Below are 27,862 nucleotides of genomic sequence, written 5' to 3'. Positions count from 1 at the left end.
TGCAAATTTAATTTAAAAGTAGTCTCCTTATAGCTTTGCAGTCATCCCATAAGGATGTAACAATTGAAAAGCTACCTTTGGAAGTTAAGAAAGTGCCCAAATGCTCGTGTGTACCTGAGGTTCTGTCTAAACATAGGTGATCATCATTTGCATAACTTACTGATGAAGACCACACAGACACTGCCCCATTTTATTAAGCAAAGCACTTAACTAAACATTCTAAGCCTTAATCTTGGTATAAAGATGATAATCCCTTGAGGCTCTGTCTTCTGCCTGTTCTGTTGGAAAATAGAAACTAGCTAGAGGATAAAAAGGGATGGAGATAGAGATAGAGGTGAGAGGTACCCAAGTACTTACATGCTCGATGGCTTACAGTCATCCATAATTAAGTGAAGTAATCGTCCAACATACATAGGTTAGTAGGTAAAGACACAGGAGATTCTTTAGTTGGGTGTTTAGAAACTTGATGCTAAAACTTGAATGATTCCTTTTTGAAAAGATTTATATTTTTCATAACTTTTTAATTCATCTCTTTTACTTCTCATTGTGACTCTGTTTTATTCATTACAACAGTTTTATTCATCTATTTTACTTGTACCAGCTAAATTTATAGATTATAACTCTTTTTATTCATACCTCTCACTTGCACAAAATGTATTATATTTATATATCAAACACATGTTCAAATTTCCAATCTTAAATCAAATGTTTCATAAAAAAGGCAAGCAAGTACCTAGTTTCTTTTTAGGAAGTTGTACTTACTATAACATCAAGTGTAGCTTTACATCTGGAATGCATCATGAAGATAAATTGTGGAAATTTTTATTTAATGCACTTTCAAATGTCAGCACTCCAGCCCAGGTCTTCATCACCTCACACCTGTGTTACTGCAATCATTTCTTCTTTCTCTACATCTAGATTTTTCCAATCCAGCCCAGTAAGATAAATTTCCTCAACCATCATTTCAATCATGTCTGGTCCCTGTTCTAAAACCGACCCTAACTGCCAATTGAACGGCATCCAAATTGTTTTTGTTGGAATTCCAGCCCCTCTGTAATCGGGCCTCACCTTGCCATCCAAATATCTCCAGTTATTTCCCAATACTCCATTCCCCACTCTAATTAGGCTGTCTCCTCCCTGCCTCCACACAGTGTTGAGTACTTTGCTGCCTCTGCACTTCTGCTCCTACAGCTTCCTTAACCTGGAATAATCTCACCTCCCAGCTTTTAACGTCTTTACTTTCCACCTTTAAAGGACCATCTTTTGTCCTTGAATCCTTCCTGGGGTACACATGCCATCTGGACCCTTTCCTAATCTGACCATCCACCCCCCAGTACTTACTTTCTATTATATACATTCCTAACCCGTTATAAAAGGCATTTAGAAAATAAGAACAATATATTTTTTAATGGAGTTTATCTTACAACCAGTGGCATGTCGTAGATTGATTAGAAGGGTTTTTTCCTTTCTAATTGGCACATAAAACAATAGTACATCTTAGAGTTTGTGGTATCTTAAAAGTTGGATAATCAGTGTTTATATTATTATTGTTTTCCAACAGTTTCCTGTGTGTCTGGCTTGTTGCCCAGCATTATTAAAAAATTTCCTATCATGTATAGTCGAGTATAGTCAAAAGGTATAAACTTCTAGTTATAAGATAATTAACTTCTGGGGATGTAACATACAGTTTGATGACTATAGTTAACAATACTGTATTATATATTTTAAAGTTTGCTAAGAGAGTAGACCTTAAAAAAAAACCTATATTAAAAAAAATTATAACTATGCATTTTGCAATATATATACCTTAAACTAATACAATGTTAATATGTCAATTGTATTGCAATAAAACTGGAAAAAATAGAGCAAAAAAAAAATTTCCTATCATGGACATCTTTGTTTTTTTTTCTGTCTTCTTTTAAATGCCCTATCATTCTATGTATATAGTTGGGCTTCTTGAATTTAATTTGTGAAATTTTATTTTAACTAAATTAAGCTTATTAAATATCATGAATGTGCTTGGTTTAGAAAAGTACTTTTATGGGCTATAGTTAATTTTTTTTCTTTGACCTTAAACTTTTCATTGAAAAGTACAGAAAGTGCACATAGAAAATGCAGCTTAAAACATTTTTCAAAAACTCAATACACTCTGGGTAATCGATGCCAAGATCAAGAAATGATATATTATCAGGACCCACAATATATCTTAGGCTCTACAGCAGTGATTCTCAACCTGTGGGTCGCGACCCATAGGCTGAGAACTGCTAGCAGGGTCACCTAAGACCATTGGAAAACACAGATATTTACATTATGATTCATAACAGTAGCAAAATTACTGAAGTAGCAACGAAGATAATTTTATGGTTGAGGATCACCACAACATGAGGAACTGTATTAAAGGGTTGAGGCATGAGAAAGGTTGAGAACCACTGATCTAGGGGCAAGCATGCTGGGTCACAAAGTATGATAAACTCGTCTTCAGTAGATACCACCTTAACTCTCTTCCAAATTCAACTCAATGTACACTTTCAGCAGCAGCATCTAAGAACCCTGCTGTTCCACATCATCACTAGCACTTGGTGTTCTCTGTCCTTTTCATTTTAGTCCTTGTGGTGGGTGTGAATGGTGTTATTATTTTTTGTGTAGATAAAAAATGTTTTCAGCATTTTTTTTCCATGAGGAAGGTGACAGTTACTGAATAGAGCACTATAGGTTGAGCTGTAGGGATTCTCATAAAAATAATTACTGAAGCTGTAACCCATGCTCATTCTGGATATCTGCCTGACTGGAGCCCAGTGCCCGAATGACTGATGAACACAAGTGTTTGGGGCTGTTTCTGGTGGTATCTTTCTAGTGACCTTTAACTGTAATCATGTTTGTCCTTGTGGAAATGTATTGACCATTTTATTTAGTCTCCAGAGTCATCTATTTGGAGATCTAGCTGGGTCAAGAGTTAGTGACATGAAATTCTTGGGAAATGGGGACAATGTAGTTAACATTTTGTTCATTACCTCTTTGGGATAATATCATTATTTTTGTTTGTTTGTTTGCAATTATCTCTGATTAATACCATCATTATTGACTGGGTATATAAAGTTAAACTTAGACATTTGAGGCCTTCTCCCCCCTCAACCCCCCTCCCGCTACAGCTATTTTCTATTGTGAATATATATTGCAGGCAAAAGCCCTGGTTTGAAATCTGTGTATTTAATCTCTAATGAATCACTATTTCTCATTGATTTTCCATATGTTCTAAGATTATTTTTTGTGCTTCAAGTATTATATAATTAGCCTATAATTCTATTTTTCTACCCTACGATTGCTGAGAGAAACAGTGTGGTCATTTTTCTTGCCAATATTCTTTCCTACTTATGTCCAGGCCAAGGCATTTGGGTTCTTACTGAATCATAAAGCTGTATTTTTTTTGATTGCTCTAAAATCAAAGCTGCTGGCTTCAGTGCATTTAACTCCAAAATTCTGGGCAGATTGTGTGGCTAATTACTGTAAAAATTAATTATGGTTCAGAAATGAGACTGGTGTGTGTCTCTCCTCCCCCCCCCCCCCCCCATCACAGCAATCCATTTATAGAATTAGGCTTAGGAGACATACAAGGGAACAATGCAATCATTTCGTGAAACCAGAATCCGTTTCCACCGATTTCTTTTGTGGTCTGGAAACTCAAAGTGCTGAGTTCAATCAGTCTGTGATGGATTGCATATTAAGAGCCTCTTACTGAATAAGCATGGATAGGATATTTTTTACATAGTCACTGGGTAAAGAGTTTCAAGTTTGAAGATTTACCTCTTCACCTGGTATTCTGGACACTGATTAGTTCATTACCTGTAAATCGCTGCATTTGATTTGTCTCACAACTCCAACCTTACGTACCTTATTATAACCTTACATGATAAGGTAAAAATCTGTTTCAGGACAGGAAGTCTATCAAATTTCTTTAATATTCAGAAATATCTACTAGATGGATGATTGCACACTAAATGCTTATGTATATGTACTTAAGTAAAAAGGTATAAAACTATATGTGTAGTATAATCCTAATTATGTAACTAAGTCTATGTGTATCACACACACACAAATGCACAAATATGGAAATACCAAAATATTAAAGAGCGATTATTTGCAGGGTACAATAGTGGGTGTCATTTATTTTCTTATCTGATTGTCTCTTTTCCTTTTTCTTTTTTACATAGCATATATTACTGTTATAAGAAAAAATTTTAATATAAAATTTGAAAATGACTATGTAATATGAAGGAGTTCATCTAATTTACGTTAGATACAGAAACAACAGAACTCTTAGAGCTGATTCCTCAAAATTTATTGGTTAAACTTTATCCATGTGCTATATAATAGATGCAGAAGGCAGGATTCTTCTCCTTGGCCCAGTATGTAAATCAGCAAATAGTCATGAATGGAACAGTTTTGTGGTCATTCTGTTGTAGTGTAGGAATCCAAACCTGGTGAGTTTACTTACTTTTTGCATTTATAGGGACACTGTAACTTGTTTTTTTCTTATTCTTTATAAAAAGCATTAGTCATTCATAACCGGTCTAACATTTTGTCTTTGTATTAAATTTCAAATATGCATTTCGTTTGAGTTTTTTTCTCTCTCATAGTAGTGGAAGTATTTGTTTTTAAAGGCTCTACAGCAACACTTCTCAACCTGTGTCTCGACCCACAGGTTGAGAACCGCTAGCAGGGTCACCTAAGACCATTGGAAAACACAGGTATTTACATGATGATTCATCACAGTAGCAAAGTGACAGTTATGAAATAGCAACGAAAATAATTTTATGGTTGGGGGTCACCACAACATGAGAAACTGTATTAAAGGGTCGGGGCATTAGGAAGGTTGAGAACCACTGCTGTAGAGGAATGAAGGCTGGGGCTGGCAGATGTGCTGAAAGCAAGAGGAACAATTCCAATGAAAATGTAAGGCTTTTCACTAAAGAGACAGATGTGTCAACGGAAGTGGTACCACGTGCATGAGGAAGATGAGTCCTAGCTCTGTGGGGAGAGGCTGGGAAGGGGGGACCCCTCAGCAGGTGGTCAGGGTGTCTGTGAGCCCTCCTCCTGATATTGCTACACACTTTAACAGGCTCTGTATCCAAGCAACAAAACCAGGACTCAACCTAGGAAGGGGATTTGGGAACAAATATTCCGATGGGAAGGGGCCCATACTGCCTGACTCTGGAGGCTCCTACAAAGCTACTTCACTTCATTTTGTAGAATCTTAGGGCAGTTTTTGAAAGTGGCTCCTGGGCATTGATTAAATAATCAATCAAACAAATTAAATAAAGAATGTGAGGTAATTGCCTCTCTATCTGCTACCAAGCAAGGAAGATAGTATAGACCACTGTAGACTGGTCTGCAAGCAACAAGAACAACAACAAAAAACAACAACAAACAAACAACAACAAAACAATCCTGACATTTATGGCTTCCATTAGTGTAATAAGTGGGCAAGGAAGTTGGAATTAATATATCTTCAAAGAGAGGAAGTGGAGGCAGGACCCAGTGAAGGTAACAAAACGGAAGTCACAGGGAATTTCTCTTGAGGGAGCCCTCCCAAGGCTCTGGGAAGTGGGCTGAAGTGTGTTTGCAGAGTTCAAAACTGGGTGGAGAGATTTGCAAAAGTAAGATATTTAAACTGTGATTGGTTAAGACTGCTGGCTCCTTCCACTGTGACTTCCCTTCCAATGTGTCCTTGTGTCCAGGGACATTGGGGTGATTCAGATTTGGATTTTGGCAATAGTGATACTACAAACATCAAGTATGTCAGTGTATGAAGCTGAAAGTTTTAAAGCATCCCAGATAAGAATAATTTTTTGATAAAAGATATTAGAGGGAAGACTGAATTATCTTTCTATTCTCTCTCTATAAAATATAACACTTTTTTTTTTTTTTTTTTTGCCCTAACCGGTTTGGCTCAGTGGATAGAGCATCGGCCTGTGGACTCAAGTGTCCCGGGGTTCGATTCTGGTCAAGAGCATGTATCTTGATTGTGGGCCCATCTCCAGTAGTGGGTGTGCAGGAGGCAGCTGATCGATGTTTCTCTCTCATCTATGTTTCTAACACTCTATCCCCCCATTCCTCTATAAAAGATCAATAACATATATATTTTAAAAAATAACACTTTTTGTCTGTGTCATGGGAATAGTCATTCAAAGAGTAGTATGCAGCCAAAAACACAGGGGATAAAGCGTCATGGACCTTTGTCAGTTAGTTAACAACACACAGTTGTTATTAATTTCTAGATTTTTGTGGGATTTGCAGTATCTGTCAGCATTTAATAATGGGAATGTGTGTGAACAGTTTTATTTATTGCAGGTAACTATTTTTCGTACCTGCTTTTATAGTTGTAATTTTGCTCTCTTTTCCTTAAAGAGGGGCCCCCCAAATTGTATAAGCCTTAGGCCAGTGGAATCCCAGTCTGTCCCTGAATAGGAGCTATTTGGGGAAACATTTATGTTTTACTACCTTTTGCTGAGCCGTCTCTCCATTGCTCAGGCAGAAACCTGCTCCGAACAGCATGACTTTGCCAGGGGTGAAACAGAGGATATGTTATTGTAGTTTATGAGAGCAAATGCCAAACGCACGTGCGCTCTAGTTGTTTGAAAACCGCCTTGCAAACAGTTATAGGCGGGAAAGCTACCTTGCACTCCTGGGTATGTAATACAAGAACCCACGCTTTTGGGAAAACGACTGCACTTACATGTTTATTGACTTAATACAACATCCCTGTTCTGCCCATAAATCACTTTAATTCTCTCTTCAGTTGCTAATAAACTGTGAAAATTAGCTCAGAAATAAATATAAACAGACCTTAATAGGCTACGAGTTCGATTTCTTTCTCTCTTTTATTTTTTTCTGCCTCCTTAACACCCCCCTCCCCCCCGCGCCCTTCCTCCTCCTGCCTCCATATCACATTTACTTGGAAATCTCATCTCTTTCAGTAGATTACCTGTTGGAATGCTGAGGGGTCTGATTTCCTCTGATTTATTCCATTACTTCCATTTATTTCCCCAACGTGGATCCTTGCTTTCCATTTCTCTTTTCCCCTTAGGACCTCCTAAGATTGTACAGTTGTTTCCAACTACCATCTCTGCAGCGCTGATTTAGTGGTGGGAGCTCGTAAAACTTTACTGCCGTTTAAAAGGGTGACTGAAGATGGTCTGGCAAGCGCTGACTATTCACCTATGTTATTGCTCACGTTCCCATGAAAGACCCAGCCTGTTCCACATGGAAGGATCCTTTCGAACGATGAGAGGGAAATCTGGAACGGGTTAGTGTGAGTAAGGCTTTTGTGCCCGGTGCCAGATTTTAAAAGCTGTATAATGTTGAAGTTTTACCACCTCCATAAAGCATTTCCCAGTGCTTTTAGTCCACATGGATGGCTCCTCTTCCTGACTGCCTGAAGCACATATGGTCACTAGCATTTATGCTGGTGGAACCTCTGAGCTAACCGGACCTTTACAACCTCCAACTTATCTCCTCGTTGAACGCACTTAAAGCTCTGCTGCGCGACGTTTGAATGTATGCTTCCAAAAGCTTCCTGTTGTTGTTGAACGTATCAGTCCTTAGGAGGCCATGTGGGAATATGGAAACTATGATGAGATCTCGAAAAGTTCACCTTAAAATCAGCACATAGTTAGAGCAGAAATATACAAAAGGCTCCTTTTAGTGGTCGAATGGCTTGGGGGTAGGTGAAACTTGCCTGTAACTTGACTTACGTGTTCAAATATTTAAACAAGGTGTCTATCAGACTGGGTGCAAGTCAACATGGAAGCCTAGAGACAGTTAAGTCATTAAGGGTAGTGTTTACAGTGTCCACCCAAGTTCATTCTAAAATGGGGGAGAGGGGGGCTCAGCCAGCTGAGTGATGGTCTGTTTGGTGACCTATGGTTCTGGTTAGTGAAGGAAATGATTGTAGCCTGTAGACCATGAGATTTTCCATCTCATTGATAAGAGCACTTCTATCGTGAGATTCATCAGCCAAATGCTGTGAAGTGTTTAATACATAGAAACCACTTCCTCCGTCTTATTCCCAAACTCAACAAGCACATGGCAATATGGAGGATTTGCATTGTAAGTGTAGGGGGGTTGTCTTAAACCAGGATATGATTTGAAAATTGTATGTAGTGAAAGTTATGCTTGAAATCTTTTGAATCACTTTAAATTACTAGGACTTAGGTAGGCCCTTAGAATAACCCAAAATCTAATGTATCTCTTTCCTTCTCCTTCCTTTCCTTCCTCCTCCCTGCCTTCCTCTCCTTTTCTTTCCTCTCTTTCTTTTTTCTTTCTCTTTCTCTTCTTTCCGTGAGCAAGTTGGAGTCTGCAATTTCTTTGAAAGGTAGGAATAAAGGATAATGAGTACCCAAAGGACTTTGCCCTATATTATAATCTTGCAGTGTTTAAGAGCATGAGATTTGGAGTCCTATGCCTTTTAAAAAAAATCTTATACTTACTAGAAAGGTATTAGTTACCTACTTTAAACTGTAAATACAAGTTATGAAAAAAATTGAATGAAGTCAGACCTCAGAGGGAAGGGGTGTGTGTTGGGGGAAGGAAAGAGAACATATATACATATATGCATAGCCCATGGATACAGAGAATAGTGTGGTGAAGGCCTGAGGAGGGGTGGGGGCTGGATGGAGGTAGGCAAAGGGAAGAAATGAGGGATATCTGTAATACTGTCAACAATAAATTTAAAAACTTAAATTAGGTAAAATTTGTAAAGTTCTTTGCATGGGGCTTGTGTATGAGTGCTGTTTATGTGGTAGTCATCAAAACAACCATCCAGCCAAAATTGGTTTGGCTCAGTGGATAGAGCGTCGATCTGCGGACTGAAAGGTCCCAGGCTCTATTCCGGTCAAGGGCATGTACATTGGTGTGGGCACATCCCCGGTGGGCGAGTGCAGGAGGCAGCTAGTCGATGTTTCTTTCTCATCAACATTTCTAGCTCTCTATTCCTCTCCCTTCCTCTCTGTGGAAAATCAATAAAATATATTAAAAAAAACAAAAACAAAACAAAAAACAACCATCCAGTTATGTTTTGGATTCCAGAAAAAGTCGGCCTCTAGAAGCCAATGGAGAGGCCATGTGGTTATAAATGTTCTGATTCCTCCTCCTTGTGAAAGAATGTATGACTTGACATTTTCAGTTTTGAGGGTTCAAGGTAAGTGTGTCTGCTCCAAAGAAGTAACTTTTCTACCCCAAATTCATCTCATCTCAGTTGAAATGAGGTTCCTGAATTTAAGAACCATATCTTGGACCCTAGGAAGTTCTTCTTTGGAATTAAGTGTATATTTTGAGGTCTTCTGGAGAGATCTTGCTAATTTTAATTAGGTGTATGCTGCAGGAGATTAATAGGATTTTTACATGTCAAATATAAACCATATTGTCTTATATTTTAGTTTACTTCCAGTAAAAGGGGGACCGGGGGCAGATCAGGACACATAAATACCTAACTTCTCTTAGGCATTATAAATTAAAATTTGTTTTAGTACTAGGGAATGCTTTAGCTTCATAGTTTCTTATCTTAATTATGTATTTAATGACTATAAACAAATATTTGAAAAGAGCCTGAAATGCAGAATTCCTTTGCAATGTGAATTACTTCATGCTTTAATTTATCTATTTTAAGTATGATGTTCAAATACTTTCACAAATTATTATTTATAAAAGACTTTTCTATGGAAGAGATGGTAGCTCTGTAAAGTTGGTTTTTAAAGCTCCCCTTTTGAGTATCTGGCCCAACCAATCCATGGATCCTCCTCCTGTGTACTGTACATTTATATAAAGTTCTTCATAGTATACATTTGGCTCCATAAATGCAGATTCAACCTGCAGATCAGAAGTATTCCAAAAAAGGTGCATTATTGATAACAATGTATTGTAGTTAGGCCTATTGTGGTTATTTCTGTACTGAATATGTACAGACTTTTTTGTTCTTGTCCTTATTACCTAAATAATGTGGTATGACAACTACTTACAAAGCATTTACATTTTAGTAGATATGATAAGTAACCTACAGATGGATTTAAAGTATACAGAAGGATGTGCATAGGTTATAAGCAAATACTACATTAAAAAAAATTTCAAGCATTTATTTTATTGATTTCAGAGAGAGAGAGAGAGAGAGAGAGAGAGAGAGAGAGAGAGAGAGAGAGAGAGAGGGAGAGAGAGAAACATCGATGTGACATGATCAGTTGCCTCTCAAATGCATTCCAACTGGGAATCAAACCCACAACCTTTTGATGTATGGTACGATGCTCCAACCAATTGAGCCATACCAGCCAGGGCATACTCTGGCACTTTATACAAGGGACTTGAGCATGGAGACTTGGATTTTTTATAGGTGGGGAGGATCTTGGAACCAATCCCCTGTGGTTACAAATAAAAAAGCTAACTCTGGTGGTGCTCAAGTACCTCCTGAACTATGGGTTTTCTTTGTTACTCATAAAGAGCCTTCATAAAGATTGGACTTTTTCCTGCTTTCATTGTAGCCATGAATGAGATCATAACTAGTCTATGTATGTAGGCATACCTTTGTATATATATGTCCTTACAGATGTATGGATGTGTGTGAATATAAGTATTTATGCACTATGTAATTTTTAAAAAAATATATATTTGATTGATTTTTTATAGAGAGGAAGGGAGAGGGATAGAGAGTTAGAAACATCGATGAGAGAGAAACATCAACCAGCTGCCTCCTGCACACCCCCTTCTGGGAATGTCCCTGCAACCAATTTACATACCCTTGACCAGAATCGGGCTTGTACATTGGTAGGTCAGTCTGCAGACCGACGCTCTATCCACTGAGCCAAACCGATTTCGGCACACTATGTAATTTTTGAATTCCTTTTCCCATCATAACAAGGAAGGATTTTTTCCTTGTTTTTATTGACATTTTATTGATATTTCCTTGTTTTTCCCTTTTATTTTTTTTATTGTTGACATTATTATAGATACCCCTCATTTTCACCTCCACCTCCATCCAGTCCCCACCAGCGTGGAAAACTTTTAATGAGACAATTGGATTCACTGAGATTTTTTTCATTTTAAAATAGGTATTTAATGGAGGGGAAAACATGAAATAAAGAAACAAAACCCCCAAGCAACCAAAAAAGGATTCAATTGAAGACATAGATGAAAAGCTCCATCTATTAGTTTTATGTTTTTACAGCTTTATTGGAGTGTAATAGACAAACAATTGTTAGATATTTAAAATTGCATCGTGATGATTTGATATATGTGCATGTTAAGGAGAGGATTCCCTCCATCTAATTAATAAGTACATCAATCACCTCACATATTTATCTTTTTTTAAAAATTGCTTTTGGTGAGAACATTTAAATTCTCTTTCAGCAAGTTTCAGCCATGCAATACAGTGTTATCATCATGGTATCATTACTACATGGAATTTAATACTGTTTTTGATGGTAACATTTAAGTTCTACTCTCTTAGCGAATTTCAGTTGTGCAATGCAGTGTTGTCAGCCTGGTATCACTTATACATGAAATCTAAAAAGAAAAAAAAATGTCAAACTCATAGAAATAGAGTAAATTGATGGTTGTTGGGGGTGGCAGGGAGAGATTGATAAAAGGGTACAAACTTTAAGCTATAAGATGATTGAAATCTGAGGATCCAATGTACAAATGTCAATCTTTCATAATTTTAACTTCTTATTATTTTTTGGCAAGCTTAATTTCCTCAGTCATTTGTAACCCATTGAAATTGTGACACATAAGAAATTTATGAAGATAAATTAACAAAATGCACTTTGACACTTTAAAGTAGCTAGCAGGAATGAACTGATCTCACCCTTCAGAAATGTCTGAAGATTGCCTTCATTTTCTCAGCTGTTTCACACTGGGGAACTCTCATCACGTTGAAGGTGTGGTAGAGTTATACAAGTTTTCGGTGTTCATAGAGTTGAAGTTGAGGGTCACTGTGTCATCAGTCCTCTGTAATATTCCCACTGAACCCAAGTTTCCTGATGCCCTTCCAGTTTCTAACTCCTCCCACAACCCATTTTCTCTCTAGAAACTGGGTGAAATTGTAGTGCCACCCAGCCAATGTGACTCAGTGGTTGAGCATTGACCTATGAACCAGGAGGCCATGGTTTGATTGCTGGTCAGGGTATATGCCTGGGTTGCTGGCTGGACCCCTAGTAGGAAGTATGCAGGAGGCAGCCGATCAATGATTCTCTCTCATCATTGATGTTTCTATCTCTCCCTCCCACTCTCTTCCTCTCTGAAATCAATTAAAGTACGTTTAAAAAAATTGTAGTTCCACCAGAAAAATACACACATTCCTTATAACATGGATTTCTTCATTCATGTTCTATATAATGACTCACAACCACGCTTGTTTATGAGCACTTACTGTTGGAATAGCTCACTCAGGAATTTTCCAAATTAAGTAGGCATAAAGTACACAAAGAATAATACAAATGGATATCATCAGTGGAAGGTCTTCTCAGGAGACCTCAAAGTGTGATAGTCTTTTGGCAGATTTGCTAAGATGTGCAGACTGTGAAACTGGTTTTGTCAGCACTCTGAGAATGGACCCATTCTTAGGAACGAATATGTTATATGTCAATTACATCTCAATAAAAAAAGAAAAAATATTCTTTAAGCAAAGCTTCTTTCAAATTCTATTCTGGAAGGTATATACAAAAATTGACTTCACTTCCATTTCTATTTAATACTATCCTCTTTCATAATACATAACAGTGCATTCTTCTTTTATGGTTTGAAACAATATTTGCGTCTCCTTCCAGAAGGGAATCTACAGATGAATGTATTTTTTAAAGTATTATTATTTAGGATATGATAGAGATTTAAGATAAGAAAGTGTCTCAGGAACACAGGAACTTATATAAAAAATAACTATTGATCCACAAAAAGTCTAGTTAGACGTGTAAAATGTATAAGAAATCTTTCAACTATCAGTTTCCTCATCTATAGAATAAAGAAGCTGGATTAGATTGTCTCAAAAGCCCTTTGAAATGTAAACTGCTACAAATCAACAGAAAACCATTTTTATATTAGAACTCTTAATGTACAATTAATGGTTCCTTAGTGATTTAAAGAGCTATTATGTCAGTAAAAATGCACCAATGCAAAGCCTCTTACATTATTCTGGTTTTATTCCACTTGCCATTATAATAGAACACCATTTCCAGTCTCATGAGAATGTTTCTCGTGGTTAGACAATTTAAGATTTTTTTCTTTATATATGGCAACATGAGAGGCCGGGAACCTCACTTAACGGTGATCCCATAGTTTACAGCGATCTAGTTTTATTCAGATGTTGGCAAGATCTGTATTTTCTAATAAAATGGGTTACAACTGTTTTCAATTTGATTTTTTCTTAAGTGGATAAAAAAGTGATTTGAGACTCCTGACAGAAATCTGGTCTGTATACTTCCCAACTAACTAGTAATATTGTGATACATGGTAATCCCTTTGTGAAAGCCTCATAAATGGTGATGAATTGGAAACAGTATTAAGAGCAAATCAAAGCCTGCTTATATTCTGTACCACTTATATTACGAACACATTGCCTTATGAAAATGCAACTAAATTAGAACGTCTTCCATTTTCCTAAGCATGCCTCGACTTAGTGATTTCCATGCATAGCTGGTAGACAGTAAGATAGACTTCCAAAGATGGTGTATCACACCTTCTCTCCCTTGGGTTTGAAGGAAAGATATATTTAAGATGTATTATACTTTTAGAAAAAGGGTGTATAAACATTGGTTTTACTCTCATTTCTGTTTAACACTGTTGCATTTCATTGTTAAAGTTGAAATACTATACAATTCTTGTTTTCCAATTATTTTCCTCCTTTTTAGTTGAGAATTATTTATGGCCACATTGTGTGTCTTGCCCTTAAAACAAATATTCTGCCCATTTCTTCGGTTTCTCTTGTCCTTTGTACTTTTTAGTCTCCACATCAGACATTATCCTTAAAATTATTGTCAATCAAATATACCAAATGCTTTCACAGACAAGCCAGTCCTTCCCATTTCCTTGAGTTAGGCAGCCATGTTCTATGTCAACAGTCTGGTTATTAATATATGTGTCCTATTTGTGGTCCATTATTAGTTACAATCAGTCTGATTTCTGTAGCCATAGGTACATATTTGATGAGCAGAATGAACCATACATTTTAGTTCAAACATGATATATCACTCAGAATTACATTTTTCAAAATATGGCCTCAGTGTCTTTAGACAATTATTTTGATACTAAAGGCCTGGTGCACAAAATTTGTGCACAGGTAAGGTCCCTAGGAATGGCTGGCGATCAGGGCCAATCAAGTTCCCGCCTCCCTGCTACCTCCTTCCTCACTCCCAAGCACTGCTACCATGTGGTTCCCCCTCCCCAGCCTCCCCACCTTCTCCTTCCCTCACTCCCTCAGCACCATGTTCTGTGCCACTCCCTGGTGGTCAGTGCACATCATAGCGAGCAATTAGTCTTCTCATCTCCCAAACTCCCAAGGGGTCACTTTGCATATTAGCTATCTATCTATCTATCTATCTATACACACACTAGAGGCCCAGTGCACGAAATTTGTGCACAGAGGGGAGGGATTGTCCCTCAGCCCAGCATGCATCCTCTCCAATCTGGGATCCCTCTCACAATCCAGGACTGCTGTCTCCTAACCGCTCACCTGACTGCCTGATTGCCTCTAACTGCTTCTGCCTTCCAGCCTGACCACCCCCCTAATCATTCCCCTGCCAGCTGATCAATGCCTAAATGTTCCCCGGCCAACCTGATCACCCCTAACCCTCCCCTGCCAGCCTGGTCACTCCTAACTGTCCTTCCTTGCAGGCTTGGTTCCCCCCCCACCCCCAACTGCCCTCCCCTGCTGGCCTGGTCACTCCTAACTGCTCTCCCCTGTAGGCCTGTTGCCTCCCCCCCCCAACTGCCTTCCCCTGCAGGCCTGGTCCTCTCCAACTGCCCTCCCTTTCAGGCCTGTTCCCTTCCCTGCCAGCCATCTTGTGGTGGCCATCTTGTGTCCACAAGAGAGCAGCCATCTTTGACCACATGGGGGCAGCCTTCTTGTGTGTTGGAGTGATGGTCAATTTGCATATTACCTCTTTATTAGGATAGCTTGACTGTAGCTTAATATTCAGCTCTGTTTAGTGTTTTATGCATAATTCTAAGGAAAATTTTCACAATAATATATTGTCTTGAAAGATATATGAACCAGAGAATGATCTAAGATAGATTAAAGATTCACATGATTTAGAATTAATTGTAGTAAGTTTGGCTAAGCAGCATCTGTTCAGGCATGCACTTTTTGTTGAATGGGGAATTGTATTTGCTGCAGACACATCTGTGAACTGAAAGTTTTCTTGTTCCCTGTGAGGCATTAACTCTCCTTTAGAACCCAATTGCTTAATATTTTCCAAAAGGCTACTTTTAAAGAATACTCTACTTAAATTGGTCCTAACCTGAAGCATTTTTCCATTTTTTAAGAATACAATAGTTACTTTTTCTATTATCTTTGGTATTTATTATAAAAATGCTTATTTTGCTGGCATTGCCATTGGTTTTTTTTTTTTTTAATAATACACTACAATATATGTCACAATGTATAATGTATAATTACATATTCAATGTTATAACTTATATATCTAATAGATTGAAATTGGATTTGGTAATTTGCTTTTTTTATAAATTGGATTTTGAAAGAAATTTAGAAAAAAAAGAATGGAGAGAAAAGAGATCTCTTGCGAAACATAAAACAAACTGCACTATCTCTGCATGTTTCACTTAACTGGTTTTGGACACTATCCTCTTGTTTTGAATATATTATTCCAAGACAGAGAACTTGAAATTTGACCATGAGCTAAACTAGTATTTTACTCTGAAACTACTACAATAACTGGATGGAGGAAAAAGTTTGTCTTCGCTGTCATGGAAATTTCACACCCATAAAGGAAGTTCCTGAGTCATGTGATTAACCAAAGCCAACTTCTGCACCTGGAAGTCATGGTGGCATTTAATTTTAATGTTTCTGATGTCACTCACACATTTCTTTTTCTCTGATAGGTGTTAAAATGGGTAGAGGAAGCAGTGCAGGCCTCCAAAGTCCACCTCTTATCTACAGATCACCTGGAACAGGCTGTAAACACATGGAAAATCCCTTTTGATCCCAGCCTCAAAGAGGTGACTGTGTCTCTGAGTGGCCCTTCTCCAGTGATTGAAATTCGTAATCCTTTAGGTGAGAAATACCAACATCATATAATAAAATACAAAAGCCGTGAAAGGTAAAAACAAACAAACAAACAAACAAACAAAAACCAACTTTGTGCACACTTATGTATGTTAACTTAATGCTAACTTTATCAATAAATTAAAAAATAACTGGGGGAGATGAATAAAATTAAAACTTTTTTTCTAGTCATAGTATTGAATTAACGTGATTTTAAAAGCTAAAACTCCTAATAATGTAAACAAATCAGAATTAGAGACTTAATTGTACTAAACGACCCCCCAATATATATATTTATATATGTTGAACCTGAAATTATATTTTTGTAATCTATGAAGAAATATTTTAGTATTTTGTTATTTTTAAATGAATCACATGAAAAAAAACTTTTAAAACAACTAATTTTTTTTTACTGATTGAGAAAGTTTAAATTTTCAAATGACAGTTGTTAAGAAATATATACTTTTATTAGAGTAAAGTGTTAATTTACTTTGCTTCTATATGTTAAAACCTCAAGATTTGGCTTGATTCCATTTCTGGTCAAATATTACTGTAAGACTTAGATTTTTCAAGTAATCTAGTAAAGACAGAAACCTTATTTTTCCTAACATTTTCACTTAGAAATATTTTTTACTTATTGATAATTGCAAAACATTTTTAGTTCCATTTGGCTTTAGCATATGATACATTCTTTTTGTTTTTTTTAATGATCTTCAGAGATAGAGGAGGAAAGAGGGATAGAGAGATAGAAACATAGATGAGAGAGAAACATCATTGATATGATCAGCTGCCTCCTGCATGCTCCCTTCTGGGAACTGACCCAGTAACCCAGGCATATGCTCTGACTGGGAATTGAACCTGTGACCTCTAGGTTCCTGGGTAAACAGCTCAACTGCTAAGCCATACCCACTGAACTATGATACATTCTCTCTCTCTCTCTCTCTCTCTCTCTCTCTCTCTCTCTCTCTCTCTCTCTCTCTCTCCCCTCTCTCATCTATTTTGACTATTTATAAATGTGGAGAGAGTCACCAGCTTTCTTACTTTTTTTTAATTTGAGTCTTAGAAAGTAACTAATACGTTAAACTTTAACGATTAAAGAAAGCAGCATAAGAAATTGTCCTCAAAGGCCACATTCACACTAGCAATCAAATTGAAATTTATAAAGCAAGCAAGACCTTTTTTCTCCAGGTTTTGGCCTTCTACATTGATTTGTCTGATGATGTAGCATTCCACTATCATAACATCCATGCCACCCAGGAACGATTTGTGCTTTTTAGTACCTGGGTCCTTCCAAGTACCTCTACTCAATGCATTACATTTCTACTACTTTTAAAGTCATTGCCATTGGCACTGATACTAAACAAGTCATAAAGCGTTCGACTGAAACATAGGATCCATATATTTGATTTGCTTATATAACTGCAGGAATAGTACATAGGAGAGCCAAAAGTAAAATGAATAAACTATGATTTAACTCCAAATTTTCTTCTCCCCCCCTCTAAAATCCAACTATAAAATGCTTCAGATAAATCTCAGATCAGTAGGAGATGGTATTACCCTACTTCATTTTACTCCCGCCTTTAATTGTTCCCCTGACAATAAGAGCCTCCCCCTGTGCTTTGTGGAACCAGTTAAGGTTTTACACTGTGTGCATAGAAATGCCTTGAGCGATCTCCAAAAAGACATTTATGCTAGTTTACTGTTTTATTATTGATTAAATCTAAATGTTCCTGGCGACTGCACATAATTTTTCAGTAGCCGTAATAATCGTTACCTCAGATGGCTTTGGAAACATGGGTATATAGTCTGCCAATGGTTATTTTCTTTTTAAGATCAAATCAGCATAGCAAATGAGAATCGGTTACTTCCGTTCCAATGCCCAGAAACCCTAAAATTAAGTTATTTATATATATATATATATATAACCAAAAGTAGTGTTTTGAGCTATAGAAACAAATGTCCACTAGGTGATTTATACTGGAAACGTATACAGCAAATATACATCGCTGAAAGAAAGGATATGCTTGTTTACTATATGTCTGTCTTTCAGGGAAGCTGATCAAAAAGGGGTTTGGCCTGAATGAGCTATTGAATATCCATAACTCTGCCAAGGTGGTGAATGTGAAGGAGCCAGAAGCTGGACTGTGGACAGTGAAGGTACTGTTATTTGACAAAGTCTATTCATTATTTTATTTTGATGTCGGCATGTTCTCTAAAGTGTATACAATAGTTTACTTGTATCTTCTCTTGCAATCATGGACAAGTACCAGGAAGCAATGTACATAGTGCATTTGCTGGTCTCTTGGTCACATGAATTTGGTTTGTTAAGTATCCATGACCATGAAGGCATCAGTGCTACTCCAAATACACTTAAAATTCTCAGTTAGTTTTCCTACCATCAAATCTGTAAATTGATTGTGTTATCTACCTCCTGCCTCTAAAGCAACTAGAGGGAGACTGTAGAGAAGAATGGCTAAGGGCATAAGCCTGGGTTGGGATCTCAGTGCCTCTAAAAAGCTGTATTGCTTTGGGACGGTAGCTTCCCTGTGCCTGGCATTCCTCCTGTGTGATGTGGGGATGCCAAGATTAGTCCTTTATCTCAGTGGTCCGCAAACTCATTAGTCCATAGCGCCAAATATCAACAGTGCAACGATTGAAATTTCTTTTGAGAGCCACATTTTTTAAACTTAAACTTCTTCTAACGCCACTTCTTCAAAATAGACTCGCCCAGGCAAGTATTTTGTGGAAGAGGCACACTCATGGGGTCAAAGAGCCGCATGTGGCTCGAGAGCCGCAGTTTGCTGACCACTGCTTTATCTTATTGTGCGAGAATGAAATTAAGGTGATGGAAATAGAATGCTTAGCATAGTTCTGTTACAAAGTAAGCACTCAAGTACTGTTGGCTCCTGTTGTCTGACGGGTCCCCACCCGTTGTTGAACACAGAATGCTACCTGTTTCCTAGAATTACACTTAAGTAGTGTATGCTCACTCTAAGAAAACATTTTACCTTGGCAATCTGGAAGAGAACATACAGACGACATTCAGGGTCTCAGGATACCATAAACCTGGCATCCAGGCCTGCAAATTGTGTGTGTGAGACCCTCGGCGGTAGATGTTCTTCTGAGTGCCTTGCCCATATTTCTCAGACTTTTTCCTGTGCTCTGGCCTACTTCCAACTCCAATGTCGTCTGCGTCTGCGAGTTTTTTCCCCGAACAAGAGAAGGCTGTTCTGCTGGGAAATGACACCCCTCAGGAATGCGGGGAGAGCCCCACGGGGCTGGGCTCCAGTTGTCCACGAGAGCACAGGGTGAACAGCACACCCTTAGTGGTCTGCTTCCTCTCCTGAGCGCCTCCCCTCTTCCTGTCCGAATCCTTCTCACCTCCCAGATAAACGACTTGTCCTAGGGTCCTTGTGGGACAGCTCAAATGAAGATAGCCCTTGCAGCATCTTCTCCTTTGCTGTTAGTTTCCCTACAAAAGCCATGGGATTCCTGGGCTCCTGCTTTAAAATGCTGCTGTGAAAGTGTGTGGGGTGTTATATCGATACTATGCACATTGGAATGCCACTTTTGCATTTCAGTTTTTGTCTTTCTTTTCTCTTTTAATAATACTTGAAATTTCCATTATAATTCCATTCAAATCCATTCTCTATTCACAGAACTCTGAGCTTTTATAGGGAAAATAGAACTTTTATATATATATATATATATATATATATATATATATATATATATATATTTGGAGGTGAATAAGATGAAATAAGGGTATAGGTGAGAAGGCAATGTAAAATAATAAAATCTGGGGATTTCTTACTGAACAGACTGGCAATGACGCCATCTTCCCATTTTATTCACCCAGTTCCTTACATGTAGTAGTGGTTCAGTAATTATCCAGTGCCTTAGATTAGCCACAATGAAGTGTTTTGCTGCTATACTCTGGCAAATTGGATGTGATGGCTATTTTGACCAACTTGCACAAAATATCACTAGTGTTGAGTGCGTCTTTCTGTGATCACAGTAGGAGAGAGTATAGGAAATCCCGAGTCTCATTTTTTCCCCCTTCATCATTGTAAGCACAATCTAAGCCAGCAGTGTCTTGAGCTAGCTAGTCTGTTAAGGCAATTCAGGGTTGCTTTCTGAATAGAACATTAAGGTATTGACGATAAGCAACTTATTGTGAGTCTTTGAACTCATTTTTAAGGTGACTTGGATTGCTACCAGTGGTATTTCCTCTAGACAATTCTTGTCCAAAAGGGGGATAAGGCAGGTCTGTTTTATCTTGTGACTGCCACACCCACTCATTGTCATCCCATTCAATACTCATTCTGGTGAGTGCTTGCTCTTGGCAATGTTCCTGATGCTTAATGGGAACTAAGCACATTTTAATTAATGATTAGAACAGAAAAGCACTGAGGATTAGTCTGTGAATGAGAGAGGGAGACGATAAGGTGATGAGGCGCTGGGAACTCTGTGTAGACAAGTATCTAAGCCCAGTTTCCTATAATTAAGAAAACAATAAGAAGACAGTGTTTATTATTATTATACGATCTTAACTTTATATCTTGTCCTCACCTCTCCCTCTTGTTCTGATGCTACACCATTTCTCGAGTACAATTAGTCGTAACTAAACAAAGGATAAGTGTTACAGGGCAACTTCAAGATAATGAACGTATTTGCTCCAATGTGAAATACCAAAATAATGCATCAGTTTAATAATGCGAAGGAAACTGAGCTGAACCTACTGGCATAAATGTTGGTGCTGATTTTGGATCTCCCTTTTGGATGGTGAACATATGATAATGTTTTACATGTGTGCTTTCTCAAGAAGAAAAATGCCTGAGATTAGATAGTGCTGTATATCCCTGGTGCTATCCCTCATGCACTCTGCTATCTGGAAGATGTCTGCTCTATCGGTAGAATTAATAATGGCTTTTGAGTGCTTCCCATATCAGTTTTTATCCCAAATATGGAGAACAATTATCTATTACTTGACCTTAGCGTGGTAGCCAATGGAGCCTCAATCAGTCTTTCTTGTTCTTTTCTATCACTTTCCTTCCTACTCTAGCAAATAAAATGTACTTTTAAAAATAGATCTGTATATATTTTTATTGATTTCAGAGAGGAATGGAGAGGGAGAAGGAGAGAGAGAAACATCAGTGATGAGAGGGAATCATTGATTGGGTGCTTCCTGCATACCCCACACTGGGGACCGAGCCCACAACCTAGGCACATGCACTGACTAAAATCGAACTGTGGCCTCCTGGTTTGTAGGTCGATGCTCAACCATTGAACCACGTCGGCCAGGCATAAAATGCATTTTTATTCTCTCTCCTACCACATTACTGTTCCTTTTCCTGGAATCCCTTTCCTTCCAACAAATCCCCTAAAGCTTAAATGGCAACACTGTCAGCATCTGACTTTTTCTCTCTAAAATGCTCTCTTCCCCTCTGCCTTCTACTGAAATCTTTCTGCACCTCCCTTTTGGATTATTTTCACCCTCATTTCATATTTATTTCTGGATAGGTTTTCTCTTCCTGTTTTACTGCAGGCCAGATTTTGTCACTATTATGTATACGAGTGCATGTCACAATGCCTGGGAAAGAACTAGATAAGTACTCATGAATAAAAAGTAATATATTCATTCTGACAATATCTAAGGCAGTGGGCCAAGAGGTTGATTTAACTAGCCTATAGTTGATGTCTTGGCACAAAACACTTTTCCATGATTTAAAATGCTATGAGAGTGGTGTTCTTTTTCCTTCTGTGGTTTCCCTCTGAAACCCTGGTAATTACTTTTCTGCAGTTTAATGGGACACTTTTACAAAAGAGAAACAATGAGTCCACTTATCTGTATAGACCCTCTAAAAGACTCAAATATTTGCAGTTGCCTCTGAGGCAGGTAAAAGCATGTTAAAAAGAAGTAACTGAAGTTTTATTACAAATAAAAGAGAAGGCTGCTTTATGTTTCTGAAGCTATACAAATCCTGGATCTTATTTCTGAGAGGCAATATAAATTTTCCATTCAGGGACTTATATCTATATATAGAATGTTTGAACATAACCACAGAAGTCTTGGGCCAAGTTTTGTGTTCTGGTCTTTAAGGGAAACTCCCAGCGAAGATATTAAGTCGTTGTCAGCACCCATAGGATTTAGGTGGTGCAAACTGTTTCTATTAGTCTGGGATTATTGGTGTGATCATGTAATTTAACACATCCCCTGGGGTAGCTTTCCATTAAGTAAATCTGGATAAACTGTCCTGAGATAATCTCCCAAGGAGAGAAGGGAATGTACCCAACCACATGATTATATTGAGATTTGGAGACTCGTAGAAATATTTAGTTTTAGATAGCTCTGTTGATTGCCAGAACCTACCAATGCATTTTCTAAGGATTAGGGTATTTTATGCCATACTCAAGTGGCATAAACTTGCTCAGCAATCATAATTAAATAAGCCTCCAGTCTACAAAGGACCACACAAGAAGAATATTATGCTGGCTTCCAATCATTCTCACCTGGTGACTCTTTTGAATAAACCTGAAGACTACCCCAGGTGTGGTATTTAAAGGGATTAGGTGAAGCATTAATTCAATGTTTTGGGTCAATGGAATGTTTTGTGGATTTTTTTTTCCTAGAAAATTTCCCAATTGTTTTGGTCTGCCAATATTAGAGTGTCAGCCAAATGGAATGTTTCCTTTTTTAATAAAAGGATGTCTGTACACGTGTGTGTGTGTGTGTGTGTGTGTGTGTGTGTGTGTATACAAATGAGTATGTATTGTAATATGTACATATATTGAAATAGTTTATTCTATGCTTTGGGCACATTTATCTCCTTATATCACATTTCTCTGAACATACACTGCCTAATAAAATGATAGCATTTAAATCTAGCTGGCATTATTATATCTTTGTGTCTGGCACAGTGTCCAGTAAGTTCTCATTAAAATATCTGATTGAAACCATAATATTCGTTCATTTGTAAAGAATGGCTTGTCATTTAAGAACAAATACTTTGAAAAGACAAAAATTAGGAATTTCTTTTTAAAAAAAATATGTTTTTATTGATTTCAGTGAGGAAGGGAGAGGGAAAGAGAGATAGAAACATCAATGATGAGAGCTAGTCATTGAGTGGCTGCTTCCTGCAGGTCCCACACTGGGGATTGAGTCCAAAACCTGGGCATGTGCCCTGACCAGGAATCACATCATGACCTCCTGGTTCATAGGTCAATGCTCAACCACTGATCCATACAAGCTCATCAGGACTTTCTTTTTTCAAAGAGTAGTTTGACAAAACTCCACTTACTTGACTTCTCTAAAGTGAAAGTGTATTTAGAAATGTAGAATGGTGAATGAATAGTTGGAGGGTATTATTGTCTTCTATGCCAAATCAACCAAGAGATTATGCTATCCTAAAATGCTATGCACAGCCTTTTTCTTATAGAAAGAGTACTCTACTTGAAATAATTGCAATTTAACATGCTGTGAAGACCTAGGCAAGTAATCATTTCTTTGAGCTTCAGTTTCTTTATGGTGCTATAAAATAATCTTTGGATATAATAGGATTTTTAGGAGATAATGTATGAATATGCTTAGCATAATGCTTCTAGAAAAATTCAAAAAATTCTTTTAAAAATATATTTTATTGATTTTTTACAGAGAGGAAGGGAGAGAGATAGTTAGAAACATCAATGAGAGAGTCATCGATCAGCTGCCTATTGCATGCCCCCTACTGGGGATGTGCCTGCAACCAACGTACATGCCCTTGACCGGAATCGAACCCGGGACCCTTCTGTCCGCAGACTGACGCTCTATCCACTGAGCCAAATCGGTTTCGGCTCAAAGAATTCTTAATGAATCTGACATTGGCTGGTCCTAGGAGAACCTAAGGAAAAGCAGTGACATTGGGTTGACTTTAATATTTATTAAACTTACATGTATTAAGTGTCCATTGAGTAATATTTCGTAGGTGGTGAATATGACATAAGATCGCCTTAAGCGACTTTCATTATATAGAGAGATTTAATAGCCCTTCATCCTTAAACTCAGAAGTAGACCTGTCTGCAATAGAGCTGACCAAGAAGATAACAGGAGCAACTAGCTTCCCATGGAGCTCTCCATGGTGCTTGCTCAATGGGACCTCAGCCTGATTCTTCATTAACTCCAATTCAGAAACCTGGGCTCTGGTCCACTCTGCTCCTCTTACTGCTTTATGAATTCTGCTCCTCTTACTGCTTTGTGAATGAAGGTTCCCTATTGACAGTTTTATTTGCCAATAGATATCTAGTACAACCTCATATTTGCCCTGGTTTGGCTTGCATTGCAGCAGTTTGTGTAATTCTGACCCTGATCCTTTGACACTTGACCATGACATTCTAATGAAAGCAGTAATGTAGCTTATTATATTATATTATATTATATTATATTATATTATATTATATTTTGTTTGAAATACAAGTGAGTCCATTTTTATGCACAGCTGCTCTATATTAATCAGGATAATGGTAGCAAAGGATATCACAAATAAACCAAAATGATGTTTTAAAAACATAGTAAAACAAAAAAAACAAACAAAACAAATTGTTAAAAATGGTCTCTGCAATTATCATTCTTTAATCATTCTCTTAAAATACTGCAACAATATTAGGACAATATTTAGGAACACAAAACATCACATTAAATCTCTTGGTGAAACCCACCAATATTTTATTATGTTAGTCTTTTTTTTAAAGTAAGCTTTTATTTTCCTGTTTCTTAGCTGAGCTCCCTTTTACAAATTTTAGTGCGATAAGAACATAAAAGTTTTAGGTATAACGATAGCAAACCAGTAAATGAAAAAACAAAAAAGGAAAAACAAGTCTTAACATATACAAAATTCATTCTGTACAGCAGGCTAAATCTTTTGTGTAAATTATCACTTTCAACCTTTACTTTTTAAAAAATATTTTATTGATATTTTACACAGAGGAAGAGAGAGGGATAGAGAGTTAGAAACATTTATGAGAGAGAAACATTGATCAGCTGCTTCCTGCACACCTCCTACTGGGGATGTGCCTGCAACCAAGGTACATGTCCAGGCTGATGCTCTAGCCACTGAGCTAAACCAGCTAGGGCTCACTTTCAATCTTTAAAAAGCCCCTGTGAGACAGTACCATTATTTTCCTCAAAGACACAGATACAGCAGGTGACAGAGCCAGGCTGTGAACACAATGGGGTTTCAGAAACCAACCTTTGCCGCTACATGTGCCATGCCTTTCTTATGATTATCTCAATGGATTGGGTTACACTGGTTTCAATTAAGGCTGCTTTATCATAGGGGACTTGCTGATGAGCAAGGCAACTAACAATGATATATGATGTCAGTGAATAAATCAAAATCAACTCATCATAATATGAACCATTTGTTCTCACATTAAATCAGTAGGCAATAGTGTCTTCAATAAAACTATACATTATCTAAAGCAGCTGAAATTAGTAGAAAGATTTTATTTGTAATCTGAAAGGAAATCCCTTATTAAAGTAGGATCATGATCCTTAGATTCCTTTTTGTGTGTCTATTATATGCAATTCATAGCATGTTTTCCTTTTAAAATAATGGAATAAGTGGCACTGTTGAGACCTCTTCATTTATACACACAATCCTTTGTAACCCTTAAGAAATTGAGCCCTCATAATTAGCATCAGCATTTATGCTAAGAATACAACAACACTGTTTTAATGAAGATGTGCTTTTTTTTTCTTTTTTCTTTTTCCTCACTTTTATTTGCCTTTCCTTTGAGTTCCTGCAGGCTCTGCTCAGTGAGGAATACATTTGGTAGAAACGGGAACATATCTCTCCACCCTTCCTCTCCTCATTGCCAAATAGTAAGAAGCCACGGTGATTTAGGGGAATACCGAGTAGCTAGCATTCTGTCCTTGCTGATACCTAAATACGTGCTGAAACTCTGATACCTGTTAAGTGCCCTGGCGTTATCCTGTGAATGCTCTTCTCTCACTCCCATCTTCTGCTTCTGCTTCAATGCTGCTATCACAGTTATCTATACAGTGGTGATACTGTTGACATCTCTCTGATAAAATTGGCATGAGGGTTAAATAAGCCCATGTATTTAAAGAGTCTGGGCATGGAGAACATGACCAATAAATGGCAGTGCTATTGTATTAGAATTCCTTATTCCTTATGCACACATCCAGTACTTAGTGTCCTTCACCACTTAGTTCAGTCATCAGCCCCTTTTAGGAGATTTAAGCTGAACTTTTAGACGTCTGTGCTCCTTTTATGTATTTCTGTGCACATGGTATTTATTTCAATCACTACATGGCACTAAAAGGTTACTATTGATCTATTTGCCCCCCTCCCTGGCCACGAGCCCTTAAAGCCTGAGGACCATGTTACACTCAATCTGTGTCTGAAGCAGCGAGTGCTTTGGCTAGGACACCGCTGAGCTGAGCGGTGTTGGTTGGCTGAGGTCAGCTGTCCTGTCTGCATCTTCTAAGAGGCACTGAGAAAGTAAATATCTTCCTTAATGAACATGAATGGTGTTTGAGGGAGATGATTTAGGCATTAATTCATTTCCTCAGTATTTGCTGAGCATCCATCATGGTTCATACGGTCAAAGAAACTAAGATCCATGTCTTCATAGATCTTTTACAGATTTACTGAAGGCACCCTCACCAGTGACTAAACACCTCTATCTTTCACCATTGGGCGGGCAGTGCATTACTGAATTGTATTTCAGAGCAGTCTCCTGGGACAGGGATCATAAAACATGCATTTAAGTTACAGAATCATAGTTCAGTTCAGATTACTGAGTTCAGAGCTTCCACTCTGGGACACCCTGCCGTTTCCAATACTGGCGTTCTGTGTGACCGGCACCCTGAATCGGCTGCTGATGGGGTTTGTCATTTGAACATTTTCAGACTTCCAGCAGTGGACGGCACTCTGTTCGCATCACCGGCCTCAGTACTATTGATTTCCGAGCTGGTTTTTCCCAAAAGCCCACCCTGGACTTCAAGAAAACAGTCAGCAGACCAGTGCAAGGTTTGTATGTGCATATTGCTTCAGACTGACATCATAGAGATCCAAGTGAAACTATTTCTCAGAACATCTGTGTTTTTATGATTCTCACTAGTCCATAAAATTGGGACACAGAGCATCTTTAAACATGATTGCACTGTTGGCCTAGTCGCTGTTTTCCAGCGTGCAGTCCCAAGACCAGTGGCACTGAAATCTCTCAGGGAGATGCTCCAAAATTAAGATTCCTGTGACCTGCCCCAGAAGGCATCAGACCACAGGAGACAGGGCCTCGGCATATGTACTTCCAGGAGTATCCCTGTTGATTGCTATACTTACTAAACTTTGAAAACTACTGACCTAGATCTTGAGTCTTTCTCTTACTAACCTATAAATTGATTTATTGTCAAGGTGCAAAGGTAAATTGTGTATGTATGTATATATGGCTAAAAAGTTAAAGAGATTATATATCATTATAAATTTAAAGGTAAAATTATTGCTGATTTTTAAGTTTGTTCTCTTATTTATGCATGATTATTTAGAGCTATAAAAAAAGTTCAATGCTACTGGGACTCTTTAACATTTTTTTTTCCTGTTT

The 27,862-nt window shown here is 37.7% G+C and overlaps 1 protein-coding gene across 3 annotated transcripts in view; it reads left to right on the top strand.

The window, feature by feature from the left end:
• Nucleotides 1-27,862, top strand: part of HMCN1 (hemicentin 1) — a 349,616-nt gene that overhangs the window by 110,579 nt on the left and 211,175 nt on the right. For all 3 annotated transcript variants that reach the window (XR_006741944.1, XM_045583144.1, XM_036442229.2), the window contains exons 5-7: nucleotides 16,096-16,267; nucleotides 18,309-18,415; nucleotides 27,171-27,291. Coding sequence is in view for 2 of the 3 variants with exons in the window: in XM_045583144.1 (XP_045439100.1) it covers nucleotides 16,096-16,267; nucleotides 18,309-18,415; nucleotides 27,171-27,291 (400 nt within the window). In the remaining variant the exon portion in view is untranslated. The remainder of the gene's footprint in view (nucleotides 1-16,095; nucleotides 16,268-18,308; nucleotides 18,416-27,170; nucleotides 27,292-27,862) is intronic.

The sequence above is a fragment of the Pipistrellus kuhlii genome, unplaced genomic scaffold (genome assembly GCF_014108245.1).
Source record: "Pipistrellus kuhlii isolate mPipKuh1 unplaced genomic scaffold, mPipKuh1.p scaffold_m20_p_18, whole genome shotgun sequence".
Lineage (NCBI taxonomy): Eukaryota > Metazoa > Chordata > Mammalia > Chiroptera > Vespertilionidae > Pipistrellus > Pipistrellus kuhlii.
The sequence above is the reverse complement of the archived record's forward strand: the minus strand, read 5'-3'. Positions and strand labels throughout refer to the sequence as shown.